The 17207-nt window shown below is 56.2% G+C and overlaps 1 protein-coding gene across 1 annotated transcript; it reads left to right on the forward strand.

Moving 5' to 3' along the window:
• Positions 1–636: 636 nt before the first annotated feature.
• ARSI (arylsulfatase family member I) lies at positions 637–17172 on the forward strand. Its single transcript, XM_078875549.1, has 5 exons — positions 637–1545; positions 10463–10883; positions 11687–11902; positions 14525–14845; positions 15408–17172. The coding sequence occupies exons 1-5, from the start codon at positions 1043–1045 to the stop codon at positions 15987–15989; spliced, it is 2043 nt and encodes a 680-aa protein (XP_078731675.1). The 5' UTR covers positions 637–1042; the 3' UTR covers positions 15990–17172.
• The last annotated feature ends 35 nt before the right edge of the window (positions 17173–17207 follow it).

Genomic DNA, 17207 nt, shown 5'->3' on the forward strand with positions numbered 1-17207 from the left:
CAGTCAAGCATCGGAGAGCGGAGAGAGTAAATATCCGCGCTGCGCTCTCGGGCAGCAGCAGCGGCAGCGCAGCGCAGACCACGCGCGCCTTTCAGGGAGGGAGGGAGGGAATTGGGGAGAATGAGGGGAGGGAGGCAGAGAGGAAGTAAGAAGGGAGACCGGGAAGGGAAGAGGGGAGGGAGGTGAAGGAGGGAGGGAGCGGGGATAAAATCGCTTTCCTGGCCATGGGCCCCAAACGGACGGTGGGGGGCGGAGGAGTTTTGGGGTCTCAGCTCGCAGTGAGCACGGAGACGCCACTGCGCGCACAGCGCCGGGGAACACGCGCTGCGGCGACACCAACAACAACAACCGCCATTCGCCGCTAAGTGGCGGTGACGTCACCACGACGCTTGTGCCAGGCTATGTGCACCTTGAGGCCAACGCATCATCAGCGACATCATCATCAGCTGCAGCGTCACTGCGTGCCATCAACCATCTGCCTGCAATTAATCATCTCTAGCCGCAGGGTCGTTCTCAGCACCTGCACATTCTTCAGATTGAACACCATAATTATCATCATCACCATCGAGAGAAGGGGAAGGGGCTTCAGCATTTCTATAAATCATCTTCACCACCATTGTCGCCATCGTCGTCGGGGATGGGAAGGCAGCAGGGGCGCGCGCGCGGCCACGCAGTCCGGTGAAGGAGGCGGCGAAGCGCGCTCCCCGCGGCCACGAGCGAGGGGTTTCCCATTGGCTGCTGTCGCTGCAACTTGTTTTGTTTTAATCCCCCTTTTTCTTTCCCACGACCTCGCGTGGAACTGAATTAACAGCAGTCGCCGCGGCTTTCACGGGAATGGACCGCCGGCAATAAAACACTGCAGCAGCAGCAAGCGGCTTCATCATCACCGTCGTGCGCGCAGAGGAGCGCACGCGACAGAGGACGTGCCGGAAGAGGAGACAAGGGACGACGCGCCGCGCCCAGACGCGGTCGCGGGGCTCGCGGCTGTCGCCCGGCAGAGTTCCGAGCGGAGGAGCGCCCAGGGGACGCGACTGGGGCCGCGATGGTTCACACCGTGACGGCCATCTCTCTGGTCAGCCTCGTGACCCTGGGCTACCTCTCGTGGAACATGGTGCGGCCCCTCGTGGGAGACTCCTTGAGTCTGCAGCACGGGGCCAACGCCACCGCCGAGCGAGATGACATCAACACCATCACCGCCATCCCCAACAGCACCTCGTACTCTACCTCAAACTCCTGCGCCACCAACACCACCTCCACCAACGCCTCCTCAACATCCTGCACATCGACCAACACATCCTCCTCCTACTCCCCATCCTCCGCGGGGGTCCCGGCTCGCAGTCGGGGACCCGCCCTTGCCAACTCGACTCCGCGGCCGCACATCGTGTTCATCCTGGCGGATGACCAGGGCTACCACGACGTGGGCTACCACGGCGCCGAGATCCGCACGCGGGCGCTCGACCGCCTCTCGGCGCAGGGCGTGCGCCTGGAGAACTACTACGTGCAGCCCGTGTGCACGCCGACCCGCAGCCAGCTGCTCAGCGGCAGGTACCGCCGGCCGGTCCAGCCGCCGGGAGCGATCCGTCCCTCGTGGCTGTGGGCCACGCGTAAAGTGACGCCCGTGTGGTGTCCCGTGTAGCGTCCCGTGGGTAACTTCTCGCGTGTGACGTCACACGCGCGTCGCGTGTGACGTTAACGTCTCTCAGGTTTAAATTTGCTCAGATGTGACATCTCTCAGATGCAACGTCTCTCAGGTGCAGCGTCTATCAGGTGCACAGCCTCTCAAGCGCAACGCCTCTCAGGTGTAAAGTCTCTCAGGTGCAATGTCTCTCAGGTGTTACCCCTCTCAGGTGCAACGTCTCTCAGGCGCAACGTCTCTCAGGTGTTACCCCTCTCAGGTGTAAAGTATCTCAGGTGTAACGTCTCTCAGGTGTAACGTCTCTGAGGTGATACGCCAATGAAGTGTGAAGTGTCTTAGGTGTAACGTCTCTCGCCTTCATATCCCGGCCCGTGGGGGATGGACGAGTCTCGCGGCTGAAGGATTGGAGGGATGCGCAGTTGGGAGAGCGCGTGTTTGGGGTGCGCCCGTGCATGGGGGCGCCCGCATGGCGCGCCGCCGCCACGTCGGGAGGAATGCACGCGGAGCGTCTGGCGTTCACAGGCAACTCAACGTGTTGATGATTGCAGCAGCAGCTATGTGTTATGAAGAATATACATATTTTATTGCCGCAGAATATATATCTTTCATTGGAGGGACAGTGTTTTTGAGGAATGCGTTGGGCTTTTAGGCGCGTTTTCGCATACCGCACTGCCGAAGTAGCGTCACGGTGTCGTCTCAAGACCACGGCTGGAATGGGGCAGCTGTGTCGGGTCACAGTGAGATCTCGAGCAAATGTGCGGTGGCAGTGAAGCTCACCTGGATGAGGCGTGCTCACCTGTGCAAGCCCGGCCTCCGTGTGAGTTGGGCGTCAGTGACTCGAGATTGAGCAACTACCGTATTGAACGCACCTGTAGTTGTGTAGACTCAACTAATATACGTCAGCTGTTATATCCCAGTAACCACCTCACCTGCACTATACTCACCTGTATGGTATAACCTTCATATGTTTACGGGTTTTTTGTTTTATCAGGTGGGAATTCAAGAGACTTCTTTTAAGAGTGGCATGTGTCACCGAAAAATCAAAAGCAACACAAGTACAGTAGAGCAATGAAGATCAAATATAAATATATACAAAGAAATCTCCGTCATATGAAGAATTTAAAATATCGCACACACATCAATAGTTATTTCTTATTATAAATTCACTGGCGCGCGAGTCAGCTCGCGCAGATTACTTTGAGCACAATTGCTAAATTAGCTTGCACAAACATTGAACAGATACAGGGTCATCATTTTACGAATATGGAAACTGACAAGGGTATATGACGATCAAATGCAAGTGAAGCTGTCATGAACAATCGACAGCTCAGCATCGCATTGAGATGTTGATGGGAGAGGAACCACGGACAGGTGTGAAGCGCTGTGATTCCGTACGTTTGTGGCATTCACAGAGAAATATCAACAATCACCCTTTTCACACCTGCTCCTCATCAAGCCAACTTACATCCCAACGTCATAATAGACTACCAACGCCTCCCACTAGTTAAAATCCCCAAAATTATAGGTGTAACCTTTGACACCATGTTCAACTTCGCTTAACACGGCAGAAACGTCCATGCAAAAGTTAACAAACGAAATAACATCTCATGAGCTTTAGCCGGCACATCTTTGGATCAACAAAAGGAGACTTTACTCCTAACCTACAAAGCCATTGGACGTCCCATCACCAATTATTCCGGTCCCATTTGGTGCCCAAACTTCTACAGGTTACCAAAAGCTCCAAACCGCTCAAAACCAAGCACTTTGCCTCGCCACAGGATGCCACCTCATGGCGCCCATTGACCATCTCCACCAAGAAACCAAAGTTCTTATGATTCAAAAACACTGCAAGCTTCTCACTGATCAATATCTGGCTTCATGCCACTCGACAACGCATCCTTGCACAAAACTACGCAAAGCCCCTGCACCTACTAAGAAAATGAAATCCACCTTGCTTTCCTTCAGCTCTGCCAATGTACAATCTACTTTAAACGCTCTTCCACCAAATAGCACCGACAAATACATTTTGAACCACTTGCACACCGCTGCCACCATGCACTGCCTGAACACATACAAGCCCAATGTCGTGCTAGGGGGTTGGCCCCTATCCATAGCAGACGACGAAAAATCCCTGACCCGGGCAACTCGCACAAAACTGGCTCGACTCCGTTCAGGTTACTGCTCTATGTTAGCCGATTACCAAAATCGAATCGACCCAAACGCCGCAAACAGCTGCACTTTGTGCCAAGCAACGCCAGAAGACGTCTCCCATTTTCTCAGTTGCCCAAAACGCGGACCAAAAATTAAATCGATTGATCTCTGGCTAAACCCTTACAAAGTGGCGACACAACGCCACCTATAAACAGAAAGTGCGAGGAAAACAACAACAACAACAACAACAGAGAAATATGCCGAGTGTGTCCATACTGAGTCTATGGGTCTCTGTGTGAGTCTGTGGGTCTCTGTATGAGTCTATGGGTTTCTGAGTTTGTCAGTGGGTCTATGTATAAGTCTTTGGGTCTGTGTGTCAGGCTGTGGTTCACTGTGTTAGTCTGTGGGTCTCTGCGTGTCTATGGGTCACTGTGTGAGGCTATAAGTCTCTATGTGAGTCTATGGGTCTATGTGTGCCTATGGGTCGCTGTGTAAGTCTATGGGGCACTATATTTTCTCTGTACATCAACAATCTAGGAATCTCCAATATGCACACTGACATTCATATTTTGTTGATGACACAGCCCTGATGGCCTCCGTAAATTCCATTGAGTTACGACAACTTAATGCCCTAAAACTGCTCCTCAACACTAAAAGGCCAACGTTGTGTTATTCTCTGGCTGTTCCGAAGCTGTTTCGCCACCTATGCACAGTGGCTCTGGACTCCCACATTGAGTAGGTTGATAACTGTATATATCTAGTCATTATCCTGGACTTGAAACTGTCCACATGGTAAACAAGATAAGCACCAAAATTGGATTCTTATATAGAAACAAACGCCGTTCTTCCACCTCAACTCAGTGTAGTTAATCCTGCCCACATGCAGTGACGGAATGGGACTAAAAATCGGCCCAGGCATTTGTAAACACACCTGCCCAAATTCGGGCTATAGGCTGCAATGTATTAATTTATTTTTAAATGAGTTGTGCAACGAACTGTATACTAGTTTCTAGATTTGCAACGTGTTGCGTAGTGTTCGCGAGATTTTGCCGTGCGATCTCATTGGCCCATTAGAGGTGGGTCCAAAAAACGAATCTGCGGAGACCATCATTGGGTTGCTTTCATCCTGAAGGTCATCCTTAAACAAATTCGCCAAATTACCTAAAGGACCACTAAGTTCCTCAACTCCCTCCCATAGCCTAAGAAGTGCGTCTTTATTCCTACTAAAAATGGCAATTGTCTACAACTTTGTTTGGTAAAACGTATTTCCGCGTCGCTGCTCCATGTTTCTGGAATACCCTTGCTATTCATCTATAGTTTGGTTCCCTTCTTTCACTCACCCTCGTTATTCGCGAGATTTTAACTACTTTGCCTGGTATACAGGAGGTTGTGAGTTCAATCCCGACCCTGACACGTGCACATTTGAAGTTTTCATGTTCTTCCCGTGGTCGTGTGGATTTTCCTCCAAGAGCTATATACCTATGTTTTTTTGGGAGCCTCTTGCTGCCACATGTTTGCACTGTCTTTTTCGATTTGTCTGTGGATATGTCACTGTTAAGACTCATATACTGTGTAGAGCTTTCTTGCAAACATACCTTACTTGTTCGTATTACATTAGCACAGTTTTTTTTATTCGAACGCATTTCATTTATGAATGTCAACTACTTATTTGTTAGTTGTGCAACATTACTTCAGAATCAGAATATTTATTTTTACTGTAGGAATCCGATGAGCTATGAAGCTCTTTTTCACAGACGTCTTTTCACAGCACCCTATTGATGTCGTTTGTCTTTGTTTTGTTGTTGCTGCACTCACGCACCACGGATCTCCCTTATAAAATCGCCGGGAAACTGGCTAAACGGGATCCATCATCCGTGTGATGTGGGGAGATCGTCAGCGCGTGCCGTCTCCGCCAGCCGGCGAAGCGGTGCCAAAACCGCGTCTGCCTGCTGCCGGTCCCTCCATTCCCGCAGGGTGAGCCGCAAGTCGCTATCAAGTGATACCGACGGCCCCGCCTGGTCCGTGTCCCCGGCGGAAACCGGCGCCACGATCTCGGGTTGTGCCTACAGTGCGCGGATCCGTCGCCGCAGGCGCACTAAACAGGGGCTGCCAGTCTGGACAATGCATCGGCGTTCGTATGCCTGATTCCTTTCCGATGCACCACTCGATACATGTACTCTTGCAGCCGCTCCAACCATCGGGCCATCTGACCGGTCGCTTGGTCAATGCGGAGTCAATACAGCAATGCCGCATGATCCGTCCGAACAGTGAAGTCACGGCCGTACAGGTAGGGCCGAAACTGCTGAGCAAAGTGGACGACGGCAAGCAGCTTGTGGCGCGTAACGCAATACCGCTGCTCGGCCTGCGATAAGACACGACTTCCGTAGGCAATGACAACCTCTCTCCCCTCCTGAATCTGGGAGAGAACGGCCCCAATGCCCACGTCGCTCGCATCTGTGTCCAGCAGGAAGGTAATCGAAAAATCGGGGTATGCTATGGGTGGTGCTTCTGTCAACCGCAGGCGCAGTGTCAAGAACGCGTCGGTCTCTGCCTGGCCCCTTCACCGTGAGCGCATGCAAGGGCTTAGCGATGGTAGCAAAGTTCTCGACAAAATGGCAGTAATAGGATACAAACCCCACGAATCTGCGGACTTCAGGCACGGACGCACGCCATTTTGTCGCGACCCCCGACGCATTAACAACATGACCCAAGTATTTTACGGAGGAGCAAACCAGACGGCACTTTGAGGGTTTTAACTTGAGCTTCGCGTCACAAATTTTCGAAAACATCTGTCGCAACCGGGTTAAGTGTTCCTCGAATGTGCGAGCGGACATGATCACATCATTGAGACAGATGAGGCACGACTCCCACTGCAATCCCGCAAGTACCAGCTCCATCAATTGCTGGAAAGTGGCGGGAGCCGTTTGTAAACCCATCGGCAAACAGTTGAAATGAAAGAGACCTTGAGGCGCTCTGAAAGCCGTTTTCGGTCTGGATTCGGCATGTAGTGGTAGCTGCCAGAATCCCGACAAAATGTCTAGGGTGGAGAAAATGTTTGCTCCTGCGAGTGCATCCAATGAGTCATCTATATGTGGGAGCGGGTAGATGTCCGCCAAGATAACTGTTCAGCCACCTGAAGTCTACGCAAAAACGCAAATATCCATCCGATTTCTTAACCAATACAACCGGCGCCCCCCACGGACTCGTAGATGGCGATATTATGTCAGACTCCATCATCTCCTGCACTGCCCGCCGCACATGCTCCCTCTCGCTAGGACCCATCCTATAGGCGTTCTGCCGAATGGGTGGCGCATCGCCCGTATCAATGTGGTGCTCCATCAGCGTCGTGCGACCAACATCGTAGGGACCCTGACTGAACACGTCTGCAAAGTCACTCAACAAAGTCCTGAGTTCCCCCGATTCCCTTGCCGACAGATCACTGTTCTGTGCCAGGAGCGCGTCTATCCATGACATGTCTTCTGCGATGACCGACGGGCCGTCCAATTGCACATTGTTGATGGTGTGCCCCTCAGGGTTCAAATGCATGGGACTGACATTTGCAAACAATGTCCCTTCCTGAATTGTAACGGGTGTGTCAGCCATGTTAAGGACCTGCAGGAACAGTGGCTGATTCCTGCGCATGAGCGTGTCAGCTGCTGCTAGGCAATGGCGACCCACCACCGACGGTACTGCGGAGACGATGAGCGGTGCATCCGACCGGGAAGTGACGAGCGGGGTGCAATATCGGAGCGGCACCAAAGCCTGTGCACCAGGCGGGATCGAGACCGTAGTCCCGACCAGCACCTGAACTCGCGGAAGCTGCTTCAGTTCCCCGTCTCGATGCAAGAAATACAAGCGACCCCCCCGATGGGGTTTCGACGCAGCCTTCGTCCGTCAGAATGCAAAGAGACATGTGACTCAACAGGTCCATGCCCAACAAGCATGGAACCGTGAGCAAACTGGAGACCAGTACCGGAGCATGTACCTCCAGCTCCCCGATGCGGACCAGCACTACCACTTGACCTATGTACCTGGCCTGCACTGGCGCGAGACGACGCTGTCCCTCCGGTAACAAGTCAAAGACACGCAGGGATATGATACTGGCCGACGCACCCTTGTCAACCAACACGCTGACTCTAACCCCTGCCACCGAGCCTACTAACATGGACGTCCCAGCCGTGGGCGCCACCACCCTTCTGGTCAACCAACGCCACGTATTAACCGTGTCCGGCCACGGGACTGGACCATCAGCGGGAATCCTATGCCGCCGCCCCCGAGGAATGAGATGCGTGATGGGGTGAACCTGGGGTGGATGGTTCCGGCGGGGTGTCCGAGGTGTCAGCACTCGCCTGAGTCGGAACGGCTGTGGACCGAGGCTGACGATCCCAGCTGGTCATCCCCGGCACACTAGTCCTGCTGCGGCATCTACCGGCAATGGCAGATGACTTTGTCGATGACCCGAGGATGCTCTCCTGCCTCGTGAGGTGCCCAGCGCCGGGGTCGGCGCTCCGCTTCCCGCGGGATCCTCGGATACTGCCGCAGGGCCACCACCGTCCCTCCCTTGTCCTCCTCCATCAGCGGCACGTGTCTGGTTAGGGCTCATGGCAGCTCCTCTACGTCACCGTGATCCCATGCGACGTGTGCCACACTCTGCGCGGGTCACGCCATTTCTTCGTAAGAGCAGAGATGGCGTGCAACCCATGGCAAGGTGCGGACTTCCTCCTCCACCACCGGCAGCATCACTCCCGCCTTCTGTGCCATGGCAAGGAGCCGCTCTGCCACCAGCGAGTCCAGGCCCGGCTCATTGAGCCGCAGGAATGCGGCTTCTGCCAGCGTCAACAATTCCGTCCCGAAGACCAGGAGCGATTCGGATGCTTCACGCTGGCGGTTTTTAAACTTCTGGCGCGCCCCGGACGGGGGGTCAAACACCTCCGCCATCTCCTTGTAGACACCCTGCAGGGATCCTCTTTTTGCAGGTGAAATCCGGTCTAACACTGCCAGTGCGGGGTCGTCCAACACAATGGGCAGCATCGTCAGGGCTTGATCCTCCATCCACCTCATTGACCGGGCGGCCGCCTCAAACCGGCAGACGAAAGCACGCCATTCTCCCGATCTGGTCGCGAACCTCTGTATCACGCCCAGCTGGCGGCTCCATCCTGGTCCTCCCTCCACGGGCTGCCTCGGCTGAGTTTCGGGCTGAATCTCGCCCCCGGTAGCCACTGCTGTCGGATGATATCGGGAGGACAGACCAGAGTTTTCTCCTAGGTTCCGCGTGGGACGCACGGTCGGCGGCGTCGCTGATGCTGCTCCATCCCCTGAGAGATGCTGCAGAGTGCCTGGTCGGGAAGGCTGACTGTGGCCCCCGTCCCCTCGCTGGAGATGTGGTGCGGCTGAGGTTTTCCCCGACCTCAGGACCCAGCCGGCTAAGCAGCGCGGTGACTGCCTCCAGCAGCAGATCCATCTTCCGATCCCTAGAGGATGATCTGCGGTAGCGGCGACACTGGGTCTGCACCGCCGGGTTGGTGGAGGAAGGTGCCCACACAGGACGAGCAGCTGCCACGGTTCTCGTCGATGAACTGGGAGACGAATCCCGACTCGTCGGTTTCATTTCGGTGCAAATCTCGTCCCGGGCACCTATAGTGTCTTCTGGCTGTGTCTCCCCCCTTGGGATCTTGTGTTGGTTGAGGCGAGACACCACACTACTGCCACCAGATGAAGAGGAGCCGGAGACTGGTTAAGCACTTCTTTATTCTTCAACCCACAGCAACACTCGTTCCAAAAGCAACCTCGAACACGCGTCTCACAGCCTCTCGTTCCCAAATCACATCCTCGTCGTGCACGCCTGGTCTGGGTGACGTCAGTGCCCTTTAACGCTTGACCCCCGTCTAGTGTATTCCCGTGCGTGTGGCACTCGCTAGCGTCGCACGGGATGCTGTGAGCGGCTCGAGAAGGCAGGACGGCAGGGAATGGGTGAACCTTTTTTGCACCCATGCAATTTTAAGCCAACTCAGGGGCACCGCAATGTGACTTGTCCTGCGAGGGTGGGCCAATCTCCTGGCACCGGGAAATTGTGGGACTTTCCTCCTAGGGACCCTTCGGATGAAAACCTGTTGTGCCAGACAATCCCCCGCCAGGACACTACGTGTGCGCGCTGCGTGTGTGTGCTCAGTGTGGGGGCCAGGGGGGAGTCGCGGTGCTTGCAGAGTTGCTCCGAGGCCGTGGTACTACACAGCGCGCTGATCGCTAGACGACCGCACACAAGGACAAAGATCCCCCGGAAAGCCTTAACAAACTGTTGGGGCAAGTGCTGTTAGCGAGCACCTATGAAGGCCGGCACGGCACACGAGGGGGTGGGTGGCCAGCACCACGCCCGCCAACCTTTGTCTCCCTAGTGGCAATTTTACACACCGCACTAGGTACTCATTTGAGTCTGAGTCGACCTAGGGGGAGTCCCAGGGTCAGTGGTCCGTGTTATACTGAGTGCGGAGATTTAATATCTGCATGGTGCGTGTGCGTGAGCGTGGCTCGCAGATCTCTTACACATGTAAAGAAAACAAAACTTTTGTCCTTGGCCCGGGTAGCGAACACTGCTGCCGGTGTAAAACTGACCGTGGTGGCAGCGGTCATCACCACACGCAGAACCGATCGCTCCCTCGCTGGCCCACCTCCCTCCAGGTACCAGATCCACACGGGGCTGCAGCACTCCATCATCCGGCCACGCCAGCCCAGCTGCCTGCCGCTGCACCTGCCCACGCTGCCAGAGCGGCTGCGCGATGCAGGCTACGCCACGCACATGGTGGGAAAGTGGCACCTGGGCTTCTGCCGGCCCGAGTGCCTGCCGACGCGCCGTGGCTTCGACTCCTTCCTGGGCTCGCTGGCAGGCAGCGGCGACCACTTCACGCACGAGGCATGCGACGGGCCTGCGGCGTGCGGCCTGGACCTGCGCGCGGGCGAGCACGTGGCGCGTGCACACGGGGGCCGCTACTCGACCGAGATGTACGCGGCGAGGGCTGTGCGCCTTGTGGAGGAGCACGACGCGGCGCGTGGGCCGCTCTTCCTCTATGTGGCCTTCCAGGCCGTGCACACGCCCCTGCAGGTGACTCGCCCCGCCAGCTCGCCCGCCCGCCCGCCCGCTCGCCCGCTCGCCCATTCACCCACCCACTCGCCAATTCATTCACCCACTCGCCCATTCACGCACCAATCCACCCACCCACTCGCCCATTCACCCACCCATCCACCACTCGCCCATTCACCCACCAATCCACCCACTCGCCCATTCACCCACCAATCCACCCACTCGCCCATTTACCCACCAATCCACCCACCCACTCGCCCATTCACCCACCCATCCACCCACTCGCCCATTCACCCACCAATCCAACCATCCACTCGCCCATTCACCCACCAATCCACCCACTCATGCATTCACCCACCAATCCACCCACCCACTTGCCCATTCACCCACCAATCCACCCACCCACTCGCCCATTCACCCACCAATCCACCCACCCACTCGCCCATTCACCCACCAATCCACCCACCCACTCGCCCATTCACCCACCCACTCGTCCATTCACCCACTCGCCCATTCACCCACCCACCCCCGCCGAGTGTCTCGTGGTCCTCACCTGCACACTCGTGTTCCGCAGCCGGTGCCCGGTGGCGTGCCACTGTGCCAGGCCGCAAATCTGGGGGGGGGGGACATCTTTCCGATGTGTGCGCACGTGTTTATTTCAGGTTGCACTGTGTGATGGTGCAACGTTTTCACTCCAAAAAACAGCAGCTGCCAGCACGCGCAGCAAAACGTCACAGTGTGCGGTCGGGCGTCATTCTCGTTGTCGCGCGTGCATGGTGCGTGCGTGCGTCGGTGCGTCCGTTCGCGTGTGTCTGCGCGCCCAGGCGCCGCCGCGCTACACGGAGCGCTACCGGCGGATCGCGAACCAGGCACGGCGCCGCTACGCGGGGATGCTGTCGTGCCTGGATGAGGCAGTGCACAACATCACGGAGGCGCTGCACCGCCGTGGCCTCTACAACAACTCGGTGCTCGTCTACTCGAGCGACAATGGCGGACAGCCGCTCTCTGGGGGCAGCAACTGGCCACTGCGGGGACGAAAGGTGAGCTCCGGCGACGGCTGCCCTGGACTATGGGTGGGGGGGGCCGTGCCAATGCGCCAATGCCCACACCCGCCATTCGCCACGAAGTGACGTTGCCATCAGTTAGTGGCGCCTGTGCCAGATCAGGTGCACTTTGAGGCCACGTGAAGTGTCGAAGACTCGCTGACAGGAGGTTACAGGACAGATCCAGGTGCCATAGCACCTGCCACACACTTACACACACAAAGATCCCTCCCATATAACCTGAACAAACTATTGGGGCAAGTGCTGTTAGCGAGACCCTATGAAGGCCGACACGGCACATGAATAGGTGGGTGGCCAGCACCACGCCCGGAAGCCTTTGTATCCCTAGTAGCGATTTTTACATACCGCACCAGATACTCAGTCGACCGAGGGAATGCCCAGGACCTGTTCAGATAATCGTAACTGGTGTTAGCCGTGAGCGGGAATTGAACTCGGGTCGCTGGGGTCGTAGCGCAGCTGTGGGGCCCGACGTCCACCCCACCGCCCTCGCTAGGCAGGTGGGGCGCGACGGCCGCCCATTCTGCTCCCTCCTCCACCGCGGCGGTCAGCTCCCACCGGGCCCCCGCCGACCGAGTGATTGGGGCCCCCACGCTAGCGCCCTCTATGAGGGACATAGCTGTACTGCTGGCTCACCGCCGCACGGAGTTAACCCACACACCCGCGCACACCGCAGCTATCGCTAACACAGCACAGCTATCGCTAACACAGCATACAGCGGCACGCTCGCTCTTACACCTAGGCCTCGGCAAGGTAAGGTAAAAGGTAAATGGTAAAAACAACGAGCCTACCTTTACCCTACCTTTAACCCTTACCCCATACAAATTACCCGATTACAGGGTAATTACTGGGGTACTGCACATGAACAAGGTTTATTACGGTAAATGCTAGGTAGAGCGCTTTATTCATATAGAATACTATCGATTATTCCAATTTTACACGCTTGTCGTCATTGTCGTTATTGTATCCTCAAAACTTCCCAATGTGGTATCGACTTAAAACGTGGTATACGTATGTCATACTGATGACAATATTATATTCTATCATAAAAATATTTATTTTTAAACATTATTTTGTATATGTTATGTTTCGGCTTGGGTCTAACTGTCCACGCTCAACTGACGTTGGTTGTAATTGGCCACGGTACCTTACGTCATGGCAAGCTTCGGGGCCACTTCCTGGAGTCGTGGAGTTCTGCCATTACGAGTACATTTAATAAAAGCGTGTTTTTAAAAAAGTTTGTTTTTATATTACTTATTAAATGGAGGCCACTGATTGTGCCACGGAGCTTTTAGCGGTAAACAAGGCACCGTATTTACCGGGTAACACTTCGCACTTCCTTTACCCTACTGGGTAATTCTTCCGAGCTACCTTTACCCTACCCTTTACCTTACCCCTTGGCATGTCGACACCTTTACCCTCTACCTTTACCCCTTTACCCGGTTAAAAGAGTAAATTACCTTACCTTGCCGAGGCCTACTTACACCTGCAAGCGAGTCCCCCAATGCGCCCTCACTCTCGCCACGCGTTCGCCCACGCAGTCGCTCCACACAGTCGCTCCACACAGGAATCACAGACACCATGCCTATGCTCTGTACTAACTTTTATTGTGGCGCAAACCCCGCACTGCCCGGAGGGAATATTCTGCGAGCAGAGCCTAGCCTACTGCTGCCCAAGTCCCCAGATACTCAGATGCCCTATCACGTACCTTGCAGCTGTACTCACGGCATTACACGGACGCTGTGAGAATCCGAGGGAGGACGAATGAGAACGTTACCTATCACTGCCTCGCGGCGGCACTCGCTAGCGTCGCACGGATGCTGCGAGCGGCTCGAGAAGGCAGGACGGCAGGGAATGGGTGAACCTTTTTGCACCCATGCAATTTTAAGCCAACTCAGGGGCACCGTAATGTGACCTGTCCTGCGAGGGTCGGCCAATCTCCTGGCACCGGGAAACTGTGGGACTTTCCTCCTAGGGACCCTTCGGATTAAAACCTGTTGTGCCAGACAATCCCCCGCCAGGACACTACGTGTGCGCGCTGCGTGTGTGTGCTCAGTGTGGGGGCCAGGGGGGAGTCGCGGTGCTTGCAGAGTTGCTCCGAGGCCGTGGTACCACACAGCGCGCTGATCGCTAGACGACCGCACACAAGGACAAAGATCCCCCGGAAAGCCTTAACAAACTGTTGGGGCAAGTGCTGTTAGCGAGCACCTATGAAGGCCGGCACGGCACACGAGGGGGTGGGTGGCCAGCACCACGCCCGCCAACCTTTGTCTCCCTAGTGGCAATTTTACACACCGCACTAGGTACTCATTTGAGTCTGAGTCGACCTAGGGGGAGTCCCAAGATCAGTTCAGATAATCATCGCTGGTGTTAGCCATGAGCGGGAATCAAACTCAGGCCGCCGGGTTCGTAGCGAAACGCGCTAACCACTGCACCACCGCTCCCCTGACACACAGATGGACATGCGTCCAACACATCAGTACCACTCACCAACAGCACCCGTCCCACAGGCTGCGTAGGCTACACGGTGTGCGTTGGTGGTGGGTGTATTGTGGTTGTCGCTCTCTGTCTGTGCCCCCTGCCTCCCCGGCCCCCCCACAGGGCACGTATTGGGAGGGCGGCGTGCGAGCCCTGGGCTTCGTGCACAGCCCCCTGCTGCGTCTCAAGGGGCGCGTGAGCCGCGCGCTCGTCCACGTCTCCGACTGGTTCCCCACGCTCCTCGCGCTCGCGGGGGCAGGCGCAGACACAACCACTGCCGACCCCGCCAGCCCCGCGCTGGATGGGCACGACGTGTGGCGGGCCTTGAGCGAGGGGGCCCCGTCCCCCCGCACCGAGATCCTGCATAACATCGACCCCCTGTACAACCGCGCCCGTGGGGGGTCGCGCGCTGCCGGACACGGCCTCTGGAACACGGGCGTGCAGGTGAGGGCCCGTGGGACACCAGCTGGGTGGGGTGAGCGGGTAGGCGGGTGGGCAGACAGGTGAGTGGGTGGCTGGGTGAGCGAGTGAAAGGGCGTGTGGGCAGGGGGGTGAGCCGATGGGTGGACAGGTGAGTGGGCGCGTGGGTGGGTGGATAGGTGAGTGGGTGTGTGGGTCAGGATGTTGGTCGGCGAGGTGGCCAATGGTTTTATAGTCATATTATCAGTCGGATGGTTAGTAAAGTGGTTAGCTGGTTAGTTAGTAATTTAGTTTGTAAGGGGGGGGTAGCTGGTTAGTCAGCAAGTCAGTAAGGTGGCTAGCTAGTTTAATCAGTAAGTTAGTCAGGTGATTACCTGGTTAGTCAGTAAGTAGGTTAATAAGGCGGTCAGCCGTTTCGTCAGTCAGGTGACCAGGCAGTCCGATCTCTCGAAGTGAAAGGCAAATCCTCTTCACGTTAGGTGAACGGTGCATGGATGCGGATATCACAGAGCTACTTCTGATACCCCCTCCCCTCTTTCACGTGACCTCTGTACAAACCCGGGGCCCTCTCCATCTCGGGCGGCAGGCGGCGCTGCGCCAGGGAGACTGGAAAATTCTGACGGGCGACCCAGGCTACGGCGACTGGGTGCCGCCGCAGACGTGGCCGGCATTCCGCGGGAGCTGGTGGGCCCTGGAGCGTGCCGCACCGGCGTGGAGCAGCGGCGGAGGAGGCGGCGTAGGTGGAGGCAGGGGGGGCGTCGCAGAGCCGCAGACGCTGTGGCTATTCAACCTGTCGGCCGACCCCTTCGAGCGCTACGACGTTTCGGCGCGGCACCCGGACGTGGTGCGGCACCTGTTGGGCCGGCTGGCGGAGTACGCGCGCGGCGCCGTCCCCGTGCGCTTCCCTGCCGATGACTCGCGCGCCCACCCGGCGCTGCAGGGCGGCGTTTGGGGGCCCTGGCTGCTGCCGCGTGACGGAGGAGCACGGAGACGTGGAGAGGGGCAGCCCGGTGGTGGCAGTGGTAGCGGTGTCTTCTCAGGAGCAGGAGCAGCAGCAGCAGGGGGTCGATCGCTGGCAGCCACCGCCGCCTACTGCCGGCTGTGCAAGCTGCGCAGCTATCTGCGCAAGTTGCGCGCCGGGCGGACTGCCGCACCGAGCGGATCGTGAGCGGCGCGGGCCGAGCGGGCTCAGCGGGCGTGCGGCGGCACACGGAGTTCCCGGCTGAGTGGCTCAAGGGAGCAGCGGCATGGCCATTGGCGCACACGTGCTCCAACAACAAAGCCCGTAAGCCGAGTTCTAATCCCGACCTCGGCTAACGTCGGCGGCGAGAGGTATCAGGAGCGGCACTACCAGCTCCGCATTTCGCCACACCCGCATTGACCAGCGTGGAGAAGTATGGTAAAAATAAATCCACAATGAGACACGGCCTTTGTCCACCATTGGATTTATCAAGGGGAAAGTTCAGTGAACATTTTACTGTGGGGTCGAGAGATTCCATCAGATTCTTCTTTGTAGGGTGGATAAAATTAGTCCCACCTGGTGAGGGTGCAAACATGGTTTATTGTGTTAAGACGCTAATCCTTGCCATAGGAATGTGGAATTTTAACCACTGGCTCAAGAACACAAGTGAAGACGAGCACCTCACGGTGACTGCCTGACAAATAATTCAACACCCGCGTGAGATCCAGGGACTGGCACGGCCAGTCAGACTCACACCCAAACTCACGTCCAGACTCACGCCCAGCCCAGACTCATTTGCAGACTCACGCCCAAACTCACGCCGAGACTCACACCCAACCCAGACTCATACCCAGCTCAGACTCACACCCAGACTCACACCCAGACTCACACCCAGCTCAGACTCACATCCAGCTCAGACTCACTTCCAGTCCAGGCTCACACACAGACTCACACCCAGACTTACACCCAACAGACTCACACCCAACCCACTCAGACCCAACCCACACACCCCAGCAAAACTTTGATGTCACTTCCTAGCCGGAGTCCACGTAAACCATCATTAACGAATGATGCTGGCTGGCATGGAGCTTCGTGTCGATATATAGACGCGTGCATTATGTAAATAAGATGTCGCGTTTCATCGTGAATGGAAAATTGATGACACAAGGCACAGGAGTGCGATTGTAGCCATGCAAACTCAAACTGTGCACCGTATAGTAAATCTAATAGAGACCCATAGAGATAAACAGAGATACATAGATACCCGTAGAGATACTTTAAAGACAAGCCACAATAGTGTGATTGTGGCTGTGTAACCCAAACTATAGACTGTAGAGTAAACCTGTAGAAACAGATACTTAACAACACATATAGACGCATAGAGATACATTAAAGACGAACTACAGAAGTGTGATTGTGGCCATG

This window comes from Lampetra fluviatilis, chromosome 41 (genome assembly GCF_964198595.1).
Source record: "Lampetra fluviatilis chromosome 41, kcLamFluv1.1, whole genome shotgun sequence".
Classification (NCBI taxonomy): Eukaryota; Metazoa; Chordata; class Hyperoartia; order Petromyzontiformes; family Petromyzontidae; genus Lampetra; species Lampetra fluviatilis.

Coding starts and splice junctions, on each gene's coding strand:
- ARSI (XM_078875549.1), top strand. CDS start 1,043: ATGGTTCACACCGTGACGGCCATCTCTCTGGTCAGCCTCGTGACCCTG. Junction 10,884..11,686: donor CCGTGCACACGCCCCTGCAG/GTGACTCGCCCC, acceptor CTGCGCGCCCAG/GCGCCGCCGCGCTACACGGA. Junction 11,903..14,524: donor GGCCACTGCGGGGACGAAAG/GTGAGCTCCGGC, acceptor GCCCCCCCACAG/GGCACGTATTGGGAGGGCGG.